At 44.0% G+C, this 18,327-nt stretch overlaps 1 protein-coding gene across 2 annotated transcripts in view; it reads right to left on the bottom strand.

Annotated features, from left to right (window-relative positions):
- Positions 1-18,327, bottom strand: part of PDZD4 (PDZ domain containing 4) — a 353,070-nt gene that overhangs the window by 193,347 nt on the left and 141,396 nt on the right. The window contains exon 2 of one of the 2 annotated variants that reach the window (XM_040324887.1): positions 4,172-4,431. The exons of the other annotated variant lie outside the window; for it this stretch is intronic. Within the exon in view, the coding sequence (XP_040180821.1) occupies positions 4,172-4,431 (260 nt within the window). The remainder of the gene's footprint in view (positions 1-4,171; positions 4,432-18,327) is intronic. 2 annotated transcript variants of the gene reach the window in all.

The raw sequence follows: 18,327 nt of genomic DNA, 5'->3' as shown, positions 1-18,327 counted from the left end.
CCCACGTCTCAGCAGGTCCTGTACCGCCCCCAATAGGGCGCCCAGTCGAGCCGGAAGAAGATGAAGGTTTGAGGGGAAAAAACATCCGTTTGGTGGACAAGAAAGAAACTATCTTGTACCCTGATGAAACCACTTCGCAAACCCACTCGTCGGAAAGCAGGGAGGTCCACCCAAGAGTCAGACGGGGGCAAACCTTCATGCATACACAGATTTGTTCGCAGGCTTGTTTGGCTTGCGAACCTAGGGACGCTTCTGACCGGAAAAGGAGGGCCCTGGCCTATGGCCTGGCTCCTTACCCTGTCTGGATTGTGGGAGCAGCGTGCTCTTACCCCCAGTGGCATTCTTAATAATGTCATCCAGCGAGGCTCCAAATAGCCTCTCACCCTCGAAAGGCAAATCAGTCAGAGCTTTCTTGGAAGTCTGGTCGATGGACCAACACTTAAGCCAAATCAGGCGACGTAGTACCACAGTAGATACTGATGCTCTGGAAAGTAAGGGAGCTGTATCCAGGGCTGCATCGACATACTTAAGGCCATGCACTAACTGGTTGGCCAGTTCCACACAGACCGGGGAAGCCTGTTGCTTCTCCAACTCACTGTGCAGCAATTTAGCTCATTCAGTACGAGTCTAACACCAGGGCTGCAGCCAATACTGGTCGCAAGGCTGACCCCAGCATGGTGAACATGGACCGGGTCACTGCTTCGGACCTCCTATTTGTAGGGTCCTTAAAAGCAGGGGCCCCCTCTACTGGAATTGTGGTGAACTTGTTCAACATTGATACCGGGGGGTCGACCACCGGAGGAGATGCCCATTTATTCAGAAGGCTCTCTTTAAAAGGGTAACAGGCCGCCATGCGTTTTGGGACCAAAAAGGCCTGCTGCAGTCATTCCCATTCCTTGTCTATAAACTTATCAAAATAAGATACATAAGGAAACACCTTAGTAGATGCCTCAGCTGCATCCTCCAGCTTGAGGGTCTCCCGCACTGCAGTGATAAGTGCTCCAACAAGCGCCTTCTCCTGCGCTGACCTGATTTGATTTTATTATTTGTAAAGCGCCAATTACAGTTCAAGAACTGCGCCTAAGCGATAGACAGACCAAATACATATACTGACATTCAAAATAGACATAACAGATATCACGTACAGGATAGATTGATAATAAATAACAACTGAGAAAGGATAAGTATCTAAACAAAGGGAGAAAAAATGAAAAGTTACACAAAATAAAAAACAGTCCACATTTAAATAAGCAGCAACAAGACAAGGTGGGCTGATCAGATGGTTAGCAGTAGATAGCACTCGCCCCTTATCCATATACATTGAAAAGTAAGAGAATCTTCAATACGCTATGCTGACCCACACACCTGACAGCCAATTAGGGACTAGGTCAAGGTACACAAAATGCCCACCCTCCTAGCTGCACAGACCGAGGGGTATTCCCAGAGGACTCAGTACACTGAACCAGGCACTGCTCAGCGCTGCCGTCCGCTCTAACACCTGCTCAGCATGTGTCTGATGTGATCTGCTGTTCGCGCCGTTCATTAGTGATAAGAAAGCGCTAGAGGCCAAACCATGTGGGAAAAACCCCAAGAAGATGGCTGCCGGTTACCTCAGGAAAACAGTGCAGGCTACAAGAAAATGGCCGACCACGGTATAGGCCATTAAAAAAACGTGGCTACAAGAAAATGTCCGCCACTGTATTAGCAATAGGAAACATCGCGGCCACAAGAAAATGGCGCCAGCGCTTCCAGAATGGCGCTGAACGATTCTGAGGTAAAAAATTAAGGACCAAACACTGGGCACACAAACAGGGACCCCCAAAAAGGCAGACCACCTACATCAGAGCGGACCCAGGCACCCGCGTAGCCCCCAGACAGGAACCGGAGCCCCCCCAGGGACCCCCCGGTGAAATACAAAGCAGACCCAGTCTAGCCTGGGGAGGAGGGATTGACGGGGAGAGAGGAAAGGGAGGACTAAAGACCCCCTATCGACCACCCCAGGAAAGCCCAGCTTTTTTTATCCTGCCAAGACAGGAGGAACTGTACTTACACGTCCCTGCGAGGGCTGCTGGACACGTTCCTGATAGACCCAAACCGAGCAGTACGCAGTGGCTGTCGGCCACGGCCCACTGTGACTGGACAGCAGTATCCCAGTCATATGTGGGCCCCCGGAGCATATAGCTCACCGGCCACACCTGGAGCAAACGGGGTATGTCGTGGCCGACCCAGCGCGTAGCTAGGGTCTACTTACGCCCAATGGCTGGACTGGGGAGACTACAAGGATCTATTCTATCCAGCCTGTCACCCAGCCGGCAGTTGATAGTAGATCTCAGGATCCAATAGTAAAAACAAAAAATAAAAGTAAAAACTTCTCCAGATGCCTCACGGATCTCTAATGTCTGGACCTCCGCTTTTGCTATATCCAGGTATTATACCTGATGCTTTTACCACTGTGCCTACTTTATATTTTGCACTGATGTCAGTTTATTTTTCTATGAGTGTATTGTCTAACGTTTATGACCAGGTTGTCTGGCGGTTTTTTTTTGTATGTTTTTCTGTTTGTTGGTTTGTCTTAAACCTAATAAAAATATATCTTTAAAAACAAAAAAAAACTTCTCCAGGCCCTTAGGGAGCCAGGTCCTTCTCCTACACTAGGCAGAAAAAAACTGAGCTGCTGAGTGCAGGGTGAGGCGTTATGACAAGAGGGACCGCCCCCTGGGTGGGGCTGTTCAGCTTTGGTATAGTTACATGTTTTTAAGTATCTAACATGTCTGCCTAGTCCTCTCCTAATAGACGGAACATAACCCAAATGTCAAGACTTAAGGAAGCTGTGTCCTTTCATGGACGAAAGAGAAACTTAGGCCCAGATTTTCGTACGAGTTACGCCGGCGTATCTCCAGATACGCCGTCGTAACTCTGAGTTTGAGGCGTCGTATCTATGCACCTGATTCTTAGAATCAGTTACGCATAGACTTGTATTCGATCCGACCGGCGCAAGTCTCTTACGCCGTCGTATCTAAGTTGCATATTTACACTGGCCGCTAGGTGGCGCTCCCGTCGATTTACATGTTGAATATGGTAATGAGCTAGATACGCCGATTCTCAAACGTACGTGCGGCCAGCGCATTTTTTAACGTCGTTTGCATAAGGCTTTTTTTCGGCGTATAGTTACCCCTGCTCTATGAGGCGTAGATGAGGCGTACCAATGTTAGGTATGGACGTCGGAACAGCGTTGAATTTTCACGTTTTACGTTGTTTGCGTAAGTCGTCCGTGAATGGGGCTGGACGTAAGTTACGTTCACGTCGACTAGGCATTGAGCGGGTGCAATTTAATTTGAAAATTCAACGCGATACTGAGTATGCACGCGCATGCGCCGTTCGATAAAAGCGTCATTTACATGGGGTCACAATAAATTTACATAAAACACGCCCACATCTTCCACATTTGAAATAGGCGGGCTTACGCCGGCCAATTTATGCTACGCCGCCGCAACTTAAGGAGCAAGTGCTTTGTGAATACTGCACTTGCCTGTCAAAGTTACGCTCCGCCCGCACACAAATACGCGCTCCCTACGAGAATCTGTGCCTTAAATTACTTCTGCAGCTGGAATTTATTACATCCTATAGTTACTATATTTATCATTATTATATTATGTATTATATTTTAGTTATGCTTAATGTTTAAAATGAAAAGATTACATGAGCGAATTCAAAATAAAATAAGAAAAGATCTGATGATGATCTGTTGCAAAATATGCTTAAAAGACAAACTGTTTCTGGTTGCTGCTGACTTTTAATATTAGGACACTTGCTTGTCCACGAATCCAGCGGTATCTGCACCCGAGCTGATTTTTCAATTGGCTCTCGGGTGCTGCCATTGTCATCCCGGGTAAGGTAAACCAGCAGTGAAGCCTTTTGGGTCAAACTGCTTAAATTATCCAGTCATGTGACAAGCAAATTCCTGCATATTTATTTTTATTTTATCTGCATACTGTAATCTTGGAGCAAAGTAATTGCAACTGCATTTTTGAGTGAAGATTTTCATCTTTTAGAAAATCAGAATTCTGGGATATTTGGGTTGACTTACCAAATGAGTTAAGTTTAAAGCTGGCCCTGTACCACAAACCAATTCTCTTTTAAAAATGAATATCAATTTGTAGAGTCTACTCACAGCTCTGAGAGTACATACGGTTCAAGAACAACCATGGCAGGACTGGGGGGTCGTGCTTTGCCCATTGTCATGATCTGGTCAAAGGTGATATCAGTCTGTGTTCCACTATCCACATATTGAAGGTCATTGGAGGAGGCTGACAGGACTCCCTTCATACGTGGACTGCGTCTTAGAACTTGGATCAGGAGAGGGTCTTTAGTGGTGCGTAGTGTCTCAAGTGTCTGCTCCTGCGAAATTCGTGATAGATCTTTACCATTGACCTGTGAAACAGCAAAAATTGTATAATCCGGTCAGCGTTAAAAATAGAATTTAATACTTATATTTGCAATTCTAAGGTAAAATAATGGTTTCGAGACGTTTCCAGTGCAGTAAATGTTGGGTAATGCTGTGATTAGCACTTGTCTCCATGCCCCTGATCTAGAGATCTTCAGTTGCAAAGTTTGGATCAGGACATGCTTCTGCAGTCTGCATTGGGCCAGTGTAAGTAATTGGCTATGTACAAATCTAGCTTATTTACAAGGGCACAGAGATAATTCTAAAACACATCATTAACTTGGCTATACATTCATTCACATATGTTGTGACCTTGGAGGTCTTGCTTAAAAAATAAAAATAGAAGGGGCCCTATGAGGGAGTTGCATGTACAAAAATATCTGCACATAACAGAAAGTCCATTAACCACTTGCCGCCCACGCTATAGCTGAAAGACTAACACAGGCTTCAATTGCCCCTGGGCGCATATGTATGTCGTCCTATTCTTGCGCCTCCTGCGTGCCCCCTGGGGCTGATCACGGAAATTAACATGCTCATCAGTGCCGCCTACCCGTGCCCATCAGTGCCCATTAGTGCAAACCCATCAGCAAAAGAAGAAAAAGTACCTGTTTGCAAAATTACCTGTTTTTTTTTTTAATATTCTGATCCCGAGACTGTGTCAATACATGAATAGGCTGGGATCCGAATATGAAATGAGCAGGGAAGCTCTAGCAGCTACTATAAGGCCCTGTACACACGAGCGGATATCCCATGAAAACGGTCCGCCGGACCGTTTCCATCGGACATTTCTGCTCCAGATTTTGATCTGATGGGCAGAAAATCCCCGCGGAAAACATACGCGGTGAGGTGGCCGCGCCTTTGCCGCGACGATGACGCGGCGACGTGCGTGACCCTGGAAGGTAAATACTTCCACGCATGCGTCGAATCACTTCGACGCATGCGAGGGATGGGGATCGGTCGGACTTATCCGGTGAGTCTGTACAGACGACCGGATAAGTCAGACGGAAAGGTTTCCAGCGGATAGATTTTAGCATGCCAAGAAATTTTTATCCGCTTGAAAACGGTCGGCTGGACAAATGTCCGCCGAAAAATGTCCGCTAGGCCGTACACATGACCGGATTTGTCTGCTGGAACTGATCCGCGGATAAATCCCAGAGGACAGATACGGTCGTGTGTACGGGGCCTAAGGATTATCTCAAAAGAGGGGAAGGACGGTTCACTTTGCTCCGGATACAGGCCTATATCTCTGCTGAACGCAGACATAAAGTTATTAGCGAAAATGCTAGCAGAGGGAATGAAAGGGGTAATGACTACACTGGTCCACCCGGATCAGGTGGGATTCATCCCTGGAAGGGAGGGAACGGACAACGGGGTGAGAGCCCTACTCCTCTTACAGAAGATAGAAGAAAACGGGTCCCCAGGTCTATTCCTGTCAGTAGATGCAGAGAAAGCATTTGACAGGGTAGACTGAGGACTCATGATGCAAACACTGGAATCGATGGAAATCCCAGGATGATCTGGTGGATAAAAACATTATACCATCAGCTAGAATTAAAATCAATGGTACGTTATCATCCTCTTTCGAAATGAAGGATGGGACGAGACAGGGGTGTCCCATGTCCCCCCTCCTGTTTGTTTTGTCCTTAGAGTCCCTTCTTGCTATGGTCCGAAATAACCCTGATATTAAGGGTGTTAAAGTAGAGGAAGAAGAACACAAACTCCCAGCTTTTGCTGATATATTGTTGTATATCATAAATCCAAGGACCACAATACAAAACCCAATTAAAATCTTGAAACAGTATGGAGATATATCAAATTTTAAAATCAATGTAACTAGAACTGAGATATTAAACGTTAATATTAACAAAGTAGAAGAACAGCTCTTGAAGGAAGAGTTTTTTTCCCTGGCAGAAAGAACTGAAATATGTGGGTATAAAATTGGCAAATTCAACAAAGAATATATATAAAATAAACTACATTCCTCTGCTAGATGAGATCAAAAGAGAAATCAAAAAAATAATAAACAGACCCATTTCATGGATGAGATGGATTAATGCCCTGAAGATGGTCCTCGTACCGAAAATACTGTATAAATTCCAAATGATACCAATAGCATTACCACAACAGTATCTCAGAGTATTGAACACATTGTTACTGAATTATGTCTGGAAAAACAAAAAACATAGAATCTCCTTCACGGTACTAAAACAGGACAAGAAACATGGTGGGCTGGCCGTCCCTGATATTAGAAAATATAATGCGGCAGTATCATCATGAGTAGTGGAGTGGGCCAAAGATAGGCAAGAAAAAAGATGGGTCAAAATAGAAAAGGCACAGCCCAAGCCACAATTGGGAAGTACAATATGGAACTGCGGGGGGCAGTATAGAACACTAATTGCCAATACTCACAAATTAACACAGAATGCACTGAGAATATGGGATAGGTTGCACAAACAAATAGATAGGGACTATAATTCACCACTTATAGATCTAAAAGAAAATATTTTTTTTGCACCGGAAAAAAAAATTGTGGGAGGGAATTGGATTAGAAAAGACAAAGTACAATTAAGGGATATAATAAAAAAAGGAGGAGAATTATGTCACTCGAGGAGTTAAAATCTAAAGAAGATTTAATGATTATGAATGAGTGGCGGTATCGCCAGCTTTGCCACTTTGTCCAGCGCCTTCCCCAGCCTTTAAGGACAGGAGAGGAGCTTTCACCGTTGGAACAGCTCTGTACTGCGGGAAGTTCAAAAGGTACCATTTCAAAACTGGCTTATTAAAGGTGGACGAGCTGGAGACGCCCCCATTCATCCAAAAATGGGAAAGGAAGTTGGGAGCACAAAGGGGAAAAAACACTACTGAAAGGATTATAAGTTTGACCCACTCTTCTGCTATAGACATGGGGACTGCAGAGATGAATTATAAGTGCATTTCAGGATGGTATGCTACACCTGACAAAGTAAGCAAATTTAGAGAAGGACAATCGGCAGATTGTTGGCGAGGGTGCCCAATAAGGGGAACAATGGCCCACCTGTGGTGTGACTGCCCTAAGATCAAAAAAGATGGAAAAAGATGGAAAAAGACCCACAGGGAGTTCTATTTCATGGAGGAGAAGAGGCAATAAAAGGGTATAAAAAGTCACTAACCCCCCATTTATTAAAACGCAGCCAAAAGGTTGATTCCAAAAAAATGGCAGGAAGTAGAAAGCCCACAAATATGGGAATGGATAGATGCGGTGGAGGAAACATAGAATGGAGGAGCTGAAAGATAGTGTCGTAGAGGAAAAAATAGGTTTTAAAAATAAATGGAAAAACTGGAACGATTTCAAGAAAACATGGAGCTATGCGGAAAAACAGAGTAACGGAATAAGAGGATAAACAGGGAGAAAGGTAAAACTTCCAAAATAACAAGATCTGGAGTCATGAGGGGGGGGGATATAAATGTGGAGGTTTTGGGAATGTTGTATGGAAAGACACGTTTGTAGGTGGCCACTATGGATTTACAAAGGTCACTTGGTCTTTAACCACTTCCCGACGGCCGGGTGGTTCTACTTCTCTGGGGCGCCGTGTTTTTACGGCCGCCCCTTTCCGCGCTTCCAAGTGCGCTTCGGGGAACTTCTGTGCTGGCCGTGTCCCTTGGACACAGCCATTTACAGATCGCGGTAAATAGCCAATCACAGCTGCTATTTACAGCACGATCTATGCGGCCAATGAGAGATGATCTCAAATGTAAACATATGAGATCATCTCTCATTGCCGGCTCTCCCTCCTCACACAGACATCGCGTGTGAGGAGAGAGAGATACTGTGAGTGTCGAAAAAAAGTTACAAAGTGTTACTAATCACTGCCCAGTGCCCAATCATTCCCCAATCAGTCCCCAGTGCCACCAATACTACCAGTGCCACCTGTGCCACCAGTGCCACCTCAGTGCACATCAGTGCGTATCAGTGCCCACCAGTACCGCCAGTGCCACCAGTACCACCTGTGCCCACATTTGCCCACCTGTGATCAGTGCCTACCTGTGATCAGTGCCGCCTCAGTGCACATCAGTGCGTATCAGTGCCCACCTGTGCCACCAGTACCACCTGTGCCCACCTGTGATCAGTGCCGCCTCAGTGCACATCAGTGTGTATCAGTGCCTACCAGTACCACCTGTGCCCACCTGTGATCAGTGCCGCCTCAGTGCACATCAGTGCCCACCTGTGCCACCAGTTCCACCTGTGATCAGTGCCCACCTGCCGCCTCAGTGCACATCAGTGCGTATCAGCGCCCACCTGTGCCACCAGTACCACCTGTGATCATTGCCCACCTGTGATCAGTGCCGCATCAGTGCACATCATCAGTGTGTATCAGTGCACATCAGTGCGTATCAGTGCCCACCAGTACCACCTGTGCCCACCTGTGATCAGTGCCCACCTGCCGCCTCAGTGCACATCAGTGCCCACCTGTGCCACCAGTACCACCTGTGCCCACCTGTGATCAGTGCCCACCTGCCGCCTCAGTGCACATCAGTGCACATCAGTGCCCACCAGTACCACCTGTGCCACAGTGCCCACCAGTGCCCACCTGTGATCAGTGCCCATCTGCCGCCTCAGTGCCCATCTATTCCACCTCATCGGTACCCATCTGTGCCACCTCTGTACCCATCTGTGCCACCTCTGTACCCATCTGTGCTGCCTCTGTACCCATCTGTGCTGCCTCTGTACCCATCTGTGCCACACACCTGTGAAGTCGCCAGCAACAATGTCAAAACGTCTCTTTTCCGCCGAGCAGGAATATGCAATTATTTCCGCGGCTGACGAGAGCAACGGGGAGCTCTCTTCTTCCGATTCCCATTTGGATTCCGATTCGGATGTAGACTACGAGACAGTCTACAGCAGTGGAACCGAGACAGGCTCAGAGGGGGAAGATAATCAGCCCGCCAAAAGGTGCTCTGGTGAGGAGGCAGTGGCATCCACCAGCACCATCATGCCATCCACCAGCACCGTCATGCCATCCACCAGCACCGTCATGCCATCCACCGTCATGCCATCCACCAGCACTGTCGTGCCATCCACAAATACCCTAGTGGCTTCCTCCAAATTCCGGAGAAGCCAACATTCCCCCTTTCACTGCCCAGCCAGGAGTCCAGGTGGACACGGAAAATTTTTCCCCAATTCATTTTTTTGATTTATTTTTAACTGAGGAACTGCTATCTAGCATTGTGGCCCAGTGCAACTTATATGCCCAACAATTAATTTCCAACAATCCAACATCGTCTTATGCCCGTCCCTTCCATTGGAGAGACCTAACAGTGGAGGAGTTCAGGATTTTTTTGGGCCTCACCTTTTGTATGGGACTCAACCCAAAAAATGAAAAGCATTCTTTTTGGTCAAAACGCCCCATTTATCATATGCCAATCTTTTCTGCAACAATGCCCAGATCCCGATATTTCATGATCATAAGGTTCCTCCACTTAAACGATTATCACCCAAATTTTTAAAGGCTTTTCAAAATTCCCCCCTTATTAAATTATTTTTCTGAATTATTCCCCCAAATATATACCCCGGAACAACACATATGTGTAGACGAGTCCCTCATTAAATTTTGTGGCCGACTGAAAATAAAGCAGTTTATTCCCAGCAAAAGAGCCCGCTATGGGGTGAAGGTTTACAAACTTTGTGAACGAGCCACAGGGTACCTGTATTCCTTCTTGGTCTACGAAGGGAAGGACACACAGCTACATCCCCCCAATTGCCCAGACTACTTGGGAACAAGTGGAAAAGTGGTTTGGCCTCTCTTCCCCTGTTCCACAACCTTCATCGGAAGCCGACCCCGGCTTGTGGCACGGTAAGAAAGAACAGGAAAGGCTTTCCTCAAAGCCTTGTGAATAAGAAGCTTAGAAAAGGGGAATCGGCAAGTCTGCGCAACAAGGAGGTTCTTGCAGTGAAGTGGAAGGACAGAAGAGACGTATACATGTTGTCTTCCATCCACAACAATTCGTTTGTGGAAACCCGCAGAAGGCGTGGCACCACCATCCAAAAGCCAACATGTATCCGGGACTACAATTCGTTCATGGGGGGGTCGATTTTAACGACCAAATGTTGGAACCATACCTTGCCACAAGACGCACGTACCAATGGTACAAAAAAGTAGCTATTTATTTTTTTTCAATTGGCAATATACAATTCCTATATAATTTATCGTAAGTCCACCCAAAACCCCCTACCCTTCCTTGGCTACCAGGAGGAAATCACCACTGCCCTGATATTCCCGAACGACCTACCCCAAAACATCCGATCAGATGTTCTAAGTCGACTCTGCGAACGTCATTTCCCAGATAAGGTCCCTCTCACAGCAACAGGCCGACGAGGTCAAAAAAGATGCAAGGTGTGTGAGAGTGAAGGAGTCAGACGAGACTCAGTGTAAATGACTGTTTTCGACGTTACCATACTAAACTAAATTATTAGTAAGAGAAAGTGATCTGTTTGGAATCCAAAACCTAGACCGTGCCTCCATCCCTGTAGTCATATAGAACAAAAGGAAATTGGGTTGTGGGACTTTAAATGGGGCATGGACGGGTTTGTAAGATGATTAAGATGATTAAGGATATCAACAGTGGGAGATCTATCACAGTCCCATCAAGGGAAATCTCTGTGGTCAAGGAAAATGCTTAGTGATCAATCCGAAAAGAAATTGAAGGAGTCAAATATAAACTTAATAATATAATGTGTATCATAATAAATAATACAGAGATCATGCATACAAAGTCATAATACATGTAGTCATAGTAACATTGATATAAAATATTCAAAAATCCAGGACATGACCATTAAAAGCAATCACAATAAATTGACATATAGATACAGTAGACATGATTATCCAATAAAGTTGGTGGATGTAAACAATATGGTAATAGAACACATAATTTGGCAAGCTTGATCTTGGCATCCCTGAGCATAGACTCGACGCGCGTTTCTTGGCGTTTAAAGCCAATTATTAGTTTAGTATGGTAAACGTAATCCTCCGTTCCTGCCTTCACACACCTATACACCCCTTATGCCACTGCCTGCCCTGTAACTGACCCTGTTTTCTTTTTCGACCACGATTCTGCCTAACGATTTTGTAATACCTCTGCCTGATCTGGAATTGACCCTGGACTGTTTTTCAACTATTCTTCTGCCCAACGATTCTGTAATGCCTCTGCCTGATCTGGAACTGACCTGATCTGGAACTGACCTCGGACTGTTTGACCATGTTTTTGCCTGCCTCATGGACTGATCTTGTACCCTGCTACTGGACTAGTGGGATTCAACACAGGGGTCTCACATATGTGAGGGGCTCCAGAAAAGTTTTTCTGGATGAAGAAAACAATTTTTTTTGTTTTCTCATCCTAGATTAGGGTCTGGTTGCCCGGAGGCTTCAAAGAGATTTGGGTGGGAGAAGCCTCTACCCCTGTCCCCATTCTGTCCTGAACGAGGCCCTACTTCTACCTGCTGCCTGTAGGACCTATACCATCATGCCTCTGCCTGTTGCATGAACTGACCACCTGCACTAACACTGACGGGACAGTATCCCTGCCTGGACAATAGTCTATGCCGTTGCTGACCAAGTCCCTGCCTGCTGCCTGGACCAGTGCTATCCTGCTGTGTAGAACTGCACTACTATTACCACAGGTAATCTTTTGTTTTTTACGCTTTGCTCAGCATAATATATTTTGGGATGTAATTCTTGGTATGTGCATGCTATGTGTCTCTGGAACACCTGACATGGTTCCTTGCATGTTGGATCTCTGTATGTGGTCAGGCTATGTAGAAGTCTCACACATGTGGTATCATCGTACTCAGGAGGAGTAGCAGAATTTATTTTGGGGTGTAATTTTTGCTATCTAAATGCTATGTGTTGGAAATATCTTATAAATGGACAGTTTTGTGTAAAAAAAATGTGTTTTCATTTTTTTTTCCACATATTCCAAACACTGCTGGAAAAAAATAAACTGTTCAAAGGACTCATTATGCCTCATAGATTATACGTTTGGGTGTTAGCTTACCAAAATGGGGTCACTTTGTGGGTAATTCCATTGTCCTGGTGTTCAAGGGCCTTCAAAAGTGTAATAGGTAGTCAACTAGTTAGATGTGCAATTTATGCTCCTAAAACCCCTGATGGCACTCCCTGCATGTTGGACCTCTGTATGTGGCCAGGCAGTGAAAAAGTCTCACACATGGGGTATCGTTTTACTCAGGAGTAGCAGAATGTATTTTGGGGTGTCATTTGTGGTATGCACATGCCATGTGAGAGAAATAAGCTATTACAATGACAATTTTGAGAAAAAATTTTAATGAAAAATAAAAATCTTAAATTTTGCAAAGTATTCTGTGAAAAAATTACAACTTCAAATAACTCACCATGCCTCTTACTAAGTACCTTGGAATGTCTACTTTCCAAAAAGGGGTTATTTGGGGGGTATGTGTACTTTCCTGGCTTGTTAGGGTCTCAAGAAATGAGATAGGCCTTCAGTACATCAGGTGTGATCAGATGTGATAATTTTTTATGATTTGCACTATAGCTTGTAGACTCTGTTTTTTTTTTTTATCAGACATGTAGCAGTATAAATTGTGGCCAAAATTTATGAAGAAAAATTTATAATTTGCAAAATTTTATCACAGAAACTAAGAAAACATTTTTTTTTTTCAAAATTTTCGGTCTTTTTTCATTAATAGCGCAAAAAATAAAAAACCCAGAGGTGATCAAATACCACCAAAAGAAAGCTCTATTTGTATGAAAAAAAGGACAAAAAAATCATTTGGGTACAGTGTTGCATGACTGAGTAACTCTCATTCAAAGTGTGAGAGTGCTGAAAGCTGAAAATTGGTCTGGTCAGGAGGGGTGTTTAAGTGCCCAGTAAGGAAGTGGTTAAATTTGATTATAAAAAAAAAACACCAAAAGAAAACCACAAATGATGCGAAACCGTTAGAGACAATTGAAGCAAAAAAACAGCGGGTCTCTAGTTCATGGTGGAGTCTGAAGTGGTGAAAAAAAATAAAAAAGGATTGGAAAAACGTCCTTAAGATTGTTCTTAGGATTTATGGGCCAGATTCACATAGAACTGCGGCGGCGTAACGTATCGTAGATACGTTACACCGCCGCAAGTTTTCATCGCAAATGCCTGATTCACCAAGCACTTGCATGAAAACTTACGCCGGTGGCCTCCGGCGTAAGCCCACGTAATTCAAAGGGGCGTGTGCCATTTAAATTAGGTGCGCTCCCGCGCCGGACCTACTGCGCATGCTCCGTTTTGAAATTCCCGCCGTGCTTTGCGCGAAGTGACGTCATTTTTTCGAACGGCGACGTGCGTAGCGTACTTTCGTATTCCCGGACGTCTTACGTAAGAAAAAAAAAATTTAATTTCGACGCGGGAACGACGGCCATACTTTATACAGCACATACGTGGGCTGTGTAAAGTTAGGGCAGGTAAAACGACGACAAAAAAATTGCGACAGGAAACTAGACTAGCGGCGACGTACCGAACGCGAAAAACCGCTGTGGATCGCCGTAAAACCTCATTTGCATACCCAACGCTGGAATACGATGCAAACTCCTCCCAGCGGCGACTGCGGTATTGCATCCTAAGATCCGACAGTGTAAAACAATTACACCTGTCGGATCTAAGGGCTATCTATGCGTAACTGATTCTATGAATCAGTCGCATAGATACTCTGAGAGATACGACAGAGTATCTGAGATACTCCATCGTATCTCTGCTGTGAATCTGGCCCTATGTTCCTCTTACCTTTATCCCCGCCACAGGTTTTTTTCTGCTGAAAAAATTCAGACAGCACCAGTCTTCACAGATCACGGCGGGCTTTGTGTGCCAACCTTCAGGCATATGGGTTCCTATTTAAAGGAGACCTCTCCCCTGGGCCTTGTAAAAAACTCTTACCAGGACTTTTAGCATATATAGCGAAAGTGCTGGACCCTAGAGCCCAGTCCTCCAAAAGAGAGACATTAAAGGCGATGCCTCGTGCACGAGGCATGGATCCCATCCAGCTTCAGCTTAATTTATTTGGCGTCTTGGATGGATGCAAAAGCATAGCTTCGTTTTTACCCCCAGAGGGTCTTGGCAGAGCTTTCCTTAGCACATCCACACATCGAACACCTTTAGACACTGGCGAAAATAAACCGAAGTACTCCCTAATGGGAGGGGTTATATGGAGGGGAACTGTCTTCAATTGGTTGTGCCAGTGTCCAATCACTGCTGGTGACCCATAACCCATTATGTAATGAATGGCTCTGTGTCCCGTGGTGTGCAAGAAAGAAAATGATTTTTAATTTTTCCACATATTCCAAAAACGTCTGAAAAAAATGAACCGTTCAAAAGACTCATCATGCCTCATGGATTATACATTGGGGTATTTGCTATCCAAAATGGGGTCACTTTGTGAGCGTTTCCATTGTCCTGGTGCTCCAGGGCCTTCAAAAGTGTAATAGGTGGTTGAGAGATTAGATGTGTAATTTATGCTCCAAGAACACCTGAAGTTGCTACTTCAATGTTGGGCCTCTGTATGTGGCCAGGCTGTGTAAAAGTCTCTCACATGTGGTATCGCCATACTGAGGAGGAGTAACAATCTATTTTGATGTGTCATTTGTGGAATGTACATGCCATGTGAGAGAAATGACCTGTTATGACAATTTGGTGTGAAGAAAAAATAAAAAAATCTTAAATTTTGCAAAGAATTGTGGAAAAAAATTACAATTAAAAAAAACGAACTATGCCTCTTACTAACTACCTTGGAATGTCTACTTTCCAAAAATGGGTCATTTGGGGGTATTTGTACTTTATTGGCTTGTTAGGGTCTCACAAAAATGAGATGGGCTGTCAGTAAATCAGGTGTGATCAAATTGATCAATTCTCAGTGATTGGCACCATAGCTTGTAGACCCTATAACTTTTACACAGACTAAATTATATCCACCAAGTTATTTTTACCAAAGATATGTTGCAGTATACATTTTTGCCAAAATTTATGAAGAAAACTTACTTATTTAGAGCACACAAAAAAAAAACCCAGGAGGTGATCAAACACCACCAAAAGAAAGCTCAATTTGTGTGAAAAAAAGGACGAAAATTTCATATAGGTACAGTGTTGCATGAAAAGCTGAAAGCTGAAATTGGTCTGGTTAGGAAGGGGGTTTAAGGGTCAAGTGGTTAATCAACATAAACTTAGTATTCCAATGGGAAGTATGAACCTGCTTTAGGCTAATGAGATGGTCAATGTCAGGTTCTATATTTGTCACTGCTAGTCCAAACAAGTGATGCAAGTGTGCATCAGTCCGTCTGGATCTGTTTGGAGATTTCAGATGTTTCATTCAGGAAAAAGTCTGTTCACAGACTTCGATACAAGAAAAATTTATGAACTGACACAGCACCAGTGACAAGCCTCCATCCCAGTATATACATGGATATGCAAAAAAACAGTGGTCATGGGACTAAATCAAGTAAAACGTACAAAAAGAATACACCCTGTTCCAAATTATTATGCCAATGATATTTTTCTCATTTTTTTTTTTTTTCTTTTTTTTTTTCTTTTTTTTTTTTTTGCTAAGTGTATTTTTGTGCGTGTACTCGAGAGAGGAGCCGGACTGCAGGAGTTGGGAGTAGGCAGGCCTCCCCCAGAGGCAATCTGCCACCTTTCTCCATGCCCCGGGTGGCAATGGCGGGTGTGTGAGGGGGTCCTCCCACACAGCCCGCCCTACCTGCTCCGCTTTGAAGCCCAACGGGGCAGAGGGACTCCCTATAAGGGAGTGAGAGGATTAGCCCGCTCAACCAGCCCCATTAGTCCTTCGCCTCTCTTTTAGAGACCGCGTGGTCAATGTGAGTGTGTTAACCCAATTTAGAGTGCGTGTGTAGGTGTGGTGGTTTTTGTGGGAGGGGGGTGGGCGTACTAAGCACAGGCTTACCTTGCATAGCACACCCACCGGGAGCCGGGCTGAGACCACCAAACTCAATTCACATGAAGCCGAGACCGGGATCCGAACCTCTAGCTGCAGAGGTGAATGGCTTGTCAGCGCAGTGCCAATCGCGTTGAGCCACCACAGCTCCGATATTTTTCTCATTTACCTAAATAATTGATGTAAACAGTCAGCATAATTCTCATGTTATAAACTATTAAGTGCCCATTCACACTACCGCGACTTGGGATCCGACTTGTGTCGCCCCAAGTTGCGCGACATGAGAAAATTAAATTTAAGTGAATGAGAGTCGTCTTAGAGTACACTACTGAAGTCGCTCCAACTTCAGAAAAGGTTCCTGTACTACTTCAAGGCAACTTCTAGGCGACTTGTACCCATTAATTTCAATGGAATTTGCCTCCAAAGTCGGATTGCTGTCTTAACTGAAACAACTTTACAGGAAGAGAAAATATTTTTCTCAGGCAAACCCCTCCCTCCCACAGAGCTTATTCTTTGATTGACCACTGGCAAAGTCGCGTTGAAGTCATCTCACAAAGTCGCGCTGGAAGTCGTGTTTCCACTGTGTGAACCGGCACTTTGGAGTACAATTCAAATTTTATGGAACAAACCTCCCAATAACGTTTTTTTTTTTTCAAAATAAAAAATGTATAATGCACGGTTCCAAATTATTACGCACAGAAAGTTTCAAAACACTTTATAGGGTTGTAAAGAACAAAAAATTGCCATTTGTTGTGTTTTCAGCATATTTACTGAAATCAAAAGCAATTTCAATCAAACTTTGAACAACATTTTAAACTTTTTAACAGGTCACGTTACATTTTAACATAGGACCCCTTATTTGATAGCAACTTCACAAGTCTTGTATCCATTGAACTTGTGAGTTTTTTGACAGTTTCTGCTTGAATTTGTTTGCAAGATGACAGAATAGCCTCCCAGAGCTGCTGTTTGGATGTAAACTGCCTCTCACCCTCATAAATCTTTTGCTTGAGGATGCTCCATAGGTTCTCAATATGATTGAGGTCAGGGGAGGATGGAGGCCACACCATGACGTGCTCTCCTTTTATCCCCATAGCAGCCACTGATGCAAAGGTATTCTTTGCAGCATGAAATGGTGCATTGTCATGCATGAAGATGATTTTATTATGGAAAGCATAGTTCTTTCTTCTGTACCGGGAAATCTTCCTCAATGTGCCTTTATCTGAACGAAACCCATCTGTGCTCTGAAACAGCCACAAATCTCTTAATAGTGCGATGATCACGCTCAAGTTTTCGTGAAATATCTAATGTTTTCATACCTCGTTCAAGGCATTGAACTATTTCACTCTCTTCGGCAGAAGAGAGATCCTTTTTCTTCCCCATATTGCTTGTAAATGGTACTCTTCTTAATAATGTGGAATACCCTCCTTTAGTATTTTTTTCCTTAATTGGGCTCCCTGGCAATCTAATTATCACAGGTGACCGAGATGTTTTCAGTGATCAAAAGATCTATGAGACACAATGCCATCCATGAGTTAAACTGAAAAACAAAATATTTAATCTTTGTGACACTAAAATAGAATTTCCATAATAATTTGGAACTGGGTGTATAAAGTAAAAATGTTTTTATTGTACAGACAAGAAAAAATATTTTCAAAATGCATGATACAATCATAAAAACTAATTACATAAAGAACTGACATGCATGAATTAAAAAAATTGTATGATTTCATATCGAAGATATATGATGGCATAAATGATCAAATGCATTAAAGATCTACATAGGTAGTGAATCAAATGTTGGTGACAAGAAAACTACGCGTTTCAAGGATTCATCCTCTCATCAGGAGTGTGATGTCAATGATATCTATGAATATGAGTAATAAAAAATGATGCATTAATGGGGATTCTCTGTAATAGGGGGTTATATTTTTTTTATTATTTGATTAAAAATGTC

The sequence above is a fragment of the Rana temporaria genome, chromosome 9 (genome assembly GCF_905171775.1).
Source record: "Rana temporaria chromosome 9, aRanTem1.1, whole genome shotgun sequence".
Taxonomy (NCBI): Eukaryota; Metazoa; Chordata; class Amphibia; order Anura; family Ranidae; genus Rana; species Rana temporaria.
Note: the sequence above shows the minus strand (reverse complement) of the source record. Positions and strands in the feature narration are given on the sequence as shown.